The sequence below is a fragment of the Formica exsecta genome, unplaced genomic scaffold (genome assembly GCF_003651465.1).
Source record: "Formica exsecta isolate Colony F162 unplaced genomic scaffold, ASM365146v1 scaffold451, whole genome shotgun sequence".
NCBI lineage: Eukaryota > Metazoa > Arthropoda > Insecta > Hymenoptera > Formicidae > Formica > Formica exsecta.
In genome coordinates, this window is record NW_021851748.1 from 473,673 (window position 1) to 482,017 (window position 8,345).

General features: G+C 36.7%; 2 protein-coding genes across 3 annotated transcripts; one reads left to right on the forward strand and one right to left on the reverse strand.

Moving 5' to 3' along the window:
• Positions 1 to 229: 229 nt before the first annotated feature.
• On the reverse strand, positions 230 to 3,395 carry LOC115240806 (U3 small nucleolar RNA-associated protein 4 homolog). Of its 2 annotated transcripts, XM_029816174.1 has the most exons (5): positions 2,995 to 3,395; positions 2,369 to 2,886; positions 1,350 to 2,239; positions 569 to 871; positions 230 to 465 (listed from the first exon to the last, which is right to left on the reverse strand). In XM_029816174.1, the coding sequence occupies exons 1-5, from the start codon at positions 3,096 to 3,098 to the stop codon at positions 349 to 351; spliced, it is 1,932 nt and encodes a 643-aa protein (XP_029672034.1). In that variant the 5' UTR covers positions 3,099 to 3,395; the 3' UTR covers positions 230 to 348. The 2 variants fall into 2 exon arrangements, with proteins under 2 accessions (XP_029672034.1, XP_029672033.1); XM_029816173.1 differs by having other exon boundaries at positions 1,350 to 2,886.
• A 1,517-nt stretch (positions 3,396 to 4,912) lies between these two features.
• Positions 4,913 to 7,999, forward strand: LOC115240794. The gene is made up of 3 exons (XM_029816155.1): positions 4,913 to 4,918; positions 5,026 to 5,774; positions 7,622 to 7,999. Exons 1-2 carry the CDS (start codon positions 4,913 to 4,915, stop codon positions 5,767 to 5,769), a joined length of 750 nt encoding a protein of 249 aa, XP_029672015.1. The 3' UTR covers positions 5,770 to 5,774; positions 7,622 to 7,999.
• Positions 8,000 to 8,345: the final 346 nt, after the last annotated feature.

The window sequence follows — 8,345 nt, forward strand, 5'->3', positions numbered from 1 at the left end:
ATGTATATTTTTTTGAATATATGTATATACATATAATCATTTCCCGTAGAAATAAAAAATTCAAAACATTTCAATAAGTGTATTAGACTTGTTCAAAATATAACGGATTTTATCAAAAATATATTTGAAGACACACAGTTAAAAGTATTGAAATAGCGAATCTCAACAATTTATTTGATACATACAAAAATGTCCGATAATGAAAATAATATTAGAAAAAAGCGAGCCGTTGAAATAGAGCAAACTTTAATCATAATATAGAAATATAATAAGAAATTTATTCATTTATCAATATTAATAAAAAATACCTCTCGGTAATCTCATTTACTTCTCGATAGCCCATAATATTTACATGCCAAAGAATTTTTGCTTTAGTGTAGGTGGTAATTTCTCTAACAATGAAGTTGGATTCACCTCAACCGCAATCAACTCTTCGTCATTTAACCAATTTAAATAGACAAGATGCTGCAAATAATAAAATCATGGGATACTTGTTTTCCTTTCTATTATTTAATTAAAATATTTACTAAACATTTACTTAAAATATTTTTTTCATTGACAACATTACCTTATATTTTTTGGCAACTTGGAATGCGTGCTGAAAATGTGAGCTAGAAATTGAATTGCTATCTTCTGTACTTTCTCCATTTTCACGCTTTGGTATCTTTGCTTCTTTTTCTGGCAACTCACTGTTTTTATTGATAACATATACGCTTGAATCATCCTGCATGATTATAATATTCTCGTTGTGTCGATCAAATATAATATTTGTTATCGGGAATGGACGTGCCAACCATTGTTTTGGTATACAACTTTGCAAACTATTGGAAAACATTGTATATTGTCTTGCAGGAATATTGTATTCGACAATCTGAAAAACAATTATTGTTTGTATAATTAGTACCAAGAACATCTCAATATTTTGGAACATTGAAAAAAGCATTAATTGTGCTCATTTCATGATATTAATTTTGAAATTGCCATTTTGATTCTCCAATTTAGATTGTATGATTGTTATTGATTTATGATGATTTAGTATGATTTTTAATATAGTACCTCATAGTATATGTTAAAAGTTAATATTGCCCATATACATCAAGATGATGAACTATAAGAGAAGATTTTATAAAGTCCATATAAACGAATACTAAGATTATAAAAGCAATTACGTGTAAAATCGCTGCGTTAAAATAAAACTGCAATAATATGTGCAAGTCATTAATGTTGTATAGCATCTTACGATAGTGCATTATACGAGTACAATATTAGACTCGAACATACAGAGAGAATCCGCGTATTACGTAATTTAAAAATTATTAAATGTTATATATGATATGCTATATTCTCACCTTATGATCGGAATATACTATGACCAGATTGAGCGTGCCTTTTTGCACAGCAATGGCCGTCGCTGGGCAACTGTATTTAGGTAATCGCCATGATTTCAATGATTCCGCTGTTACACCGTTGCCGATGAAATACACAGCGATTCCGCATTTCCGATCCGTACATATAAGATATTTATTGTCTGGAGAGAAGCATACGAGACTGACGTTTATAATGGACTCCTTTGTCGTGTAAAACGAACCGATTAATCTCAAACTCTTCTTCTCCACCCTAAACAGCGTCACAGTATTTTCATTGCCGTCATTGTTAATAGCGATGAATAATTTGCCGTTCGGACTGAACAGCATCTTTTGTATTCGATTCATGGATAAATCGGTGTCGTTTCTAGACAATTGGGCGTCTCCTTCGACCACATCAAAGTTGAAAACTCTGACATGAGTGTCTGTCGAGTACACAATCGTTTTGGAATCCTTATTAATGGCACAGGAGATTATGCTTTCATTACCCTTTGTTTGTAATTGTAATAGTTTTGTAGGTTCTTCATCCAACTGATGCAGCATTGACGAGCGCACTAATTCTGGGGGGTCTTTAGTGACTGAACCAAGTCGCCATAACTCCAAATAATTTGTGTAACGTAACAGAATACATCTAGATTTTCGACAAATTGTAGCATAGAATGATTGTAATGGAGGATATTTTACAAGATTTTTTGGTGGATAACTTGACACAGCAAGGTACCCATCTACTCCAGCTGAATAGAGTTTTCCATTGGCTTCTAGAAGTGCTCTGACATCATGCATATGTAACCTCCTCTCGATTCCCTTTACCCATTGAAATTTTCCACTTGATTTTAGGGTAACTTTGCAAAAACTCCTTACTACTGGATCCACACCTGCACAATATACAACATTCATATCGTGCGACAAGGTGATAGCTAATATATCAGCTGTATGACTTTCATGCGATTCTATCAGTACTCCTACATGAGGATCCCAGAAGCATAAAAAGCCATGAGAGTCACCAGAGATTATTATGTTGTCGTCAGTGACAGCAAGGCACCAAACTATTGTATTTTTCCTGATGTTACTTTTAAATGTCGTCATTTTATGTATTGCATGTCCAGATATGGCATTCCATACTCTGACAGTATCTGTGGAACCTGTATAAATCATCTCGCCAGTATTGTCCCATTTAATGCACAAAATTCTTCCTTTTTGCTTATCAAATATTCTCTCATAAATCAATTTATCCTTATATACGGTAAAAGTATTGATATATCCGTCCTCCGTACCAACAGCCAAGCGAGTTTTCTCATGATTCACATCCATACACCAAGCTGCGCCTCCTATCACCATAACTTCATATTTGATTCCCAGTGTCATTAAGTCATATTCTATTACTGCACCTTGTAAACCAGTCGAGAACAGTCTCGGACCGATCCAGAGTATGCTTTCCACTGAGTTCTCGGCGTGAGCGGCTATAGTATACTCGACAAACGGTGCATTCTCGACATTCCATATTTCTATGGAGTTATCGTTTCTTTAAAAAAAAAAAGAAAAAATTAGAAAAATGATTATAACAAATATTTACACGTAAAAATAATGCGTTTATTATATAAATATTATATAGTAATAAATGTTGACTAACCTGGCGAGAGCTAGCTTTTTGGTTTTCGGTTCGTGACATAAACAAGTCACGGATTTCGGTTCCGGACTGTAAAATCTTATATTATGTATACGATATGAAGCCATAATTTATATATTATATTATTGTGTAATAGCCTTCTTGGCTATTAAGCGGTTATTTGAATTAACCGCAGATAGTTAAGGATGCGTAGAAAGTCGGGAGATGCCGGGAAAAAGGCTAACGGAAAGGATTGTTCTTGAGAATGATGATCACCAGAAAATACTCCGTGGCTGGTGAATAACTTCAAATATAAATATATTCTACCAAATGCACAAACGGATACAAATCTCTTCGTATCTAGTCGACGAACAGCCAATCACACTTGTACTTGCCGCTGCGCGCGCAACCTACAAAGCCTCTAACCCACCTACCATATAACACTAGGTTAAGGTGTAACCTTACAATTGTTAACAACCACAACAGTCACGCACGTGGAGTAAATTCGATAAGAACTCCAGCATTTTTATTGGTTAGCAGAGAGAAAAACATGTGAGAGGCCATGGCGTACAGTAGCGCCATCTATTAGGAATTCAAAACACGTATCCGCATCAGAGAAAAACCTGAGAGAGGCCACGTCGCCATTTTCCGAAAAAAGCTTTTTCTAATTGGTACAGTAGCGTCAACTAGATTCATTTTAAAGATGGCGAAACTAAATGGCCAGATTCACTTTTCGGTGCCACGGTAAAACAGCCGGTTGGTGCATGTCTGTGCTAAATCCATAATTACGTGGATCAAAATTGTAGAGAAATATTATGGATTTATTAATGTTTTTTTTATTAATGTTTAAGTGCGCGTGATGTTTTGTCATTCTAGTATAGTATATATACTACGGACATAATAAGTTATTATTGAAGTATTTTTATATGTATATGCGCATATAAAATGAAATAAATTTTCTTCATAATTTTTTCCTAATCTTTAAATACAATGTGTAGAAAATATTTATAATAAATTGCTTTCACTTCTTCTTTATTCTTGGAACAAAAGTATTAAGCATTTTAAACAATATCAAATTATGCTTTTCATTTATAATAGTTTTTTATTATTAATTAATTTATTAATAATTATATTATTTAATTAATTTTTAGAACTCGAAGACATTGAAATGTTTGTGGAAATGTGCGTTTTAGCAAAAACCTCGCTGAAAGTTCGCGACGATGTACCCTTCAACGGTGGCGCATCACTGAATATTCTAAACAAAACGGCCGATTAATACGGTTGCGTTTGTCTGACTGTTGAGATAGGAGCTGGAAATGTTCGACCGGCCAAAATCTCGAGGAAAACGACGTTGCTCTACCTCTTGGTTGCCGACACCGTTCGCGTTTTCGTGGATAGAGCTAAAAAATCCTCCTACGACTCGAACCGCCGGGAATTCACGAGGAACGAGTGTTTACGCGAGATCTCTGTGGATGCGGCAAGAAGTAGAGACCGGGTGGACAATTGCTCGGTCAATGACTCCGGTCGACCCATCGATTTATCGGAGATAATCAACGCAAGCGATAACGTACTCTTTCGTTATGCTACATGCGAGGGAGAGAGAACGTAAGGGGCACGGAACAAACGTATGTCCTTTTCTATGTGCACCTTGGTCACCACTCCTCAACACTCAGTCTAGATATACTATGTCTATGGTTTCTTTAGTCATTCCTCCGCCCACCCTCCTTCCTGATGATCGTTTATATAATTATAACGTTCGACAAACAGTTACCGCGATCATTTTGAAGTAGAACGAGCTTAATAGTGAACGCGAGGAAAATGGAAACTGTGTTATACATTTCGATTTTTCTCTCATTGATATTTCCAATTTGGCCGTTTGAAACTGACCTTCCGAGCAGTCGCGACGAAGGATACGCTCATATATGTCGACAACCTCAGAACAATGAACGTAATTTAGAATGGAATTGGTGGAACTCGTTTGTCCGATGCAAAGAGGGAGATTTTTTTGCGTATCGATGTCCGTCTGGCACATATTTCCTGGAATTTTTGGAACAGTGCGTCCCGCTCCCGAGAGGCGAGATCTTTCCCAATAAATTATCTGACTCAATACGTCGAGGACGCAACAGAGCCAGGCCGTGCAAACCGTGTCCCTCGTCGTGCGACGGAGACGTGTGCAGCACACCCCCGTCGAGAGACGACGGCAAGAGCACTACGGCGGTGAACGACCGGAACGACACGACTCCGACGACTACAGCGACCTCGAGCACGACCTCTAGCACGATCACGACCACGACCACAACCACGGAAAATCCGCTGTACCAATGTCCGAAGGAAGTCGTCGACTATCCGGTCAACATCGCGCATCCGTGCGGTTGTCGAAAGTATCAGGTGTGCGAGAATGGGGTGAAGAGAATCGCATTCTGCAAGAAGGGCTACCTGTACGACGCGCCGCGCCGAATGTGCAACTATGAGAGGGCGGTGAAGTGTCCGCACGCGAATCCCTGTGACGACGAGGTCGACTCCTTTAGCCTGTACAACGCGGAATGCGGCGATCTGGACCATCCGCGCAACTATCAATTCCAGACGCTCTATCGCGACATGTACGCCTCGTGCACTGACGCCAACGTCGCCGAAGTCGTGTTCTGCCCGGACGGTCAATACTTCAACGCGGATGTGGAGTTCTGCCTACAAGTTCCCGGAAATCGTATGATCGATTGGGGAAATTTGGACGATGGAACAAGCACCGCGAACCGATGTCGTTATTGTTATCCTACTACTTACGATAACAATGGCGAGTAGAATGAGTGAGTTTGTTTATATCAATCTTTATTAACTTCAGCTTTTGCCAAGAAGTGGATTTGGTTTACAAAATTCCTTATTTATTCATGCCTTTCATATCCACACTCATTCCTCTTATTCTTCTAAAACTAACTTATTTACACCTGCCTTTTTCTATTTTCTCTAATTTTATCTTTGTCTTTCCAAAGTTTACACAATATCCTCCCTTTCGTGTTATCTATCTCATTGTTCCATATTCTATCCTCTATTTCTTTATAATTCCTACCTAAAATTTTAAACCAATCTTTAGTCGTAACACAGTCTTTTACATAATGACTTATACTATTTTCGCTTATACCACAAAATACACATGTTGTCTCCCCTTTTTCTAATCGATACTTATTCCTATCTTCCATATTTCCGCATTTTAGTCTTAACAATGCCCTTACATTATCTCCTATATTGTCCTTATCTGTCCCTACTTTTCTCAGATACTTTGGCCCTTCCAACCTTGTTTCCAGCTCCCTATATTTCTTATTGTATCTGGCTTCCCTTATTCTACTTTTTTCAACCTGCCTTTGCACTTCCCAATCCCTATTTTTACCCTTCCTAGATCTCCTCCTTCCCTTCTTATATTCTCCAAAGCTTTGATGCACCACCTATTTCTATTATAATATTCTTTCCTCTCTCTACTGTACATATCTTCCCACCGGATGAGTTTGTTTATTTCAACCTGCCTTTCCACTTCCCAATTCCTATTTTTTACCCTTCCTAGATCCCCTCCTTCCCTTCTTATATTCTCCAAAGCTTTGACGCACCACCTATTTCTATTATAATATTCTTTCCTCTCTCTACTGTACATATCTTCCCACCGGATGAGTTTGTTTATATAGATGCAAGAAATATTGTAAAGCGGCAAATACGACCCATTATTCTCGACACGGGTTATTCACGTGATCACGAGATGTAACGCATGTGAATGTGTATAAATAATAGCTGATAAAGAGAACCACTTAAGTTAGATTGATTTTATCAAGTTTATAAGCATCGCATTTCTTGTTCCCCTTCAATAATCGATTATTCTTCTCTTGTATTTCTTGCCGCAAAGACGGAATTTCCGATTCAAAAAAATATGCAAAACAATATGCATTTTGGCCGAGAGGCTATTCATTCAGGAAATCATTGAAGCACTCTGGTATAAAATCAAAATTGAAATCATGAGAAATCGGTTAAAATTAGAAAAAAATCTTTCGAAATCGAAGTCACGAAAATATCATTGAAATAACTTGAAATCAGAACAAAATCCCTGAACTTTTGAAATCAATATGAAATCACGTAGAATCAGAAATGATTTCAGAAATTACTGATTGGATTGTATAAAATCACATTAAATCACATGGTTTTCTAATTACTTGAAGTATTCAAGAAATCCATAAAGTCATTTGAAATCGACTTCAATCTGAAATCACTTGTTCATCGCAATCACTAGTGTATAGCCCCTCGATTTTGGCATAATATTCGTCTTTCTCGCCGTATCTTCGATGTCGATCAAAGAAATTCAAGATAAGTTCTAATAGTTATTTTTTCGTGTACATAATCTAATCTTTATTCGCATACGTAATAAAGATGCTATTATTGATGATAACAATGACGATGATAATGGGGAAGAACGCTTAAGGTCGCGAAGTTTTACAGTTTTACACCGTTATAGAATTTGCTAATCACTATTTTTATCGATATAAAGAACGTAACTCTCGAGTTTTAATATTAAAACGTTGCGTTAAGAATACGGTTGTTTATGATCCGATGATTTTATCGTGTCTGCCGAACATCATGATTTGCCACACTACTCGCAACGTCGCTCTTCTTGCAGGAGCAGCAGAGACAAAAGATACATCTTTCTCACAGATGAATGACATATCGACTACATCAATGAGTAATTCATCAGATCTCCAACCATCGACGGTAACTATATTTCACGAAATGTTTCGAGAACGAAGGAGAGCGAATCTTCCCCCAGAGGCAGCTAACCAACAACAGCAACAGCGTGTAAAAGGCGACGATGAAAAGAATCCTGAAGATGAGACTATTCTTTTGTCAGACTAATGAATTCTTTACGCTTGCGAATTTTATATTGGTTATTTCAACAACAAAACAACAATCTTGAACATTTTGTGAATTCTCACTTCGATAGTGAGTAATTATGATGCAGAATTATAATATTTGTCGTCTCTAAGTTTGTTAATTTTACTGGGTGATGGTAACAATTAAAATAAAATAGTAAAGAATATTCATAATTATTCTCTTTCTCTCTCACATACATACAGGGTGTCCCATTTTAATATCCCACCCAAAACATGAAAAAAATGTTTCAGACAAAAGTTGTATGGTTTCGAGGGGGCCACATGATAAAAATATGGATTTGACCTTGAGTGACCTTTTCAAAGTGAGGTCAATGTGATCGATGTTTTCTTAAATGGAAACCCCCATTTTTTATTGCATATTCTTATAGCTTATCTCGAGAGCTTTTCAAAACACTATAATAAAGTATTTTTTCATTAAGTACTTTTTGAGTTATTTTATATTTTAATCTGACA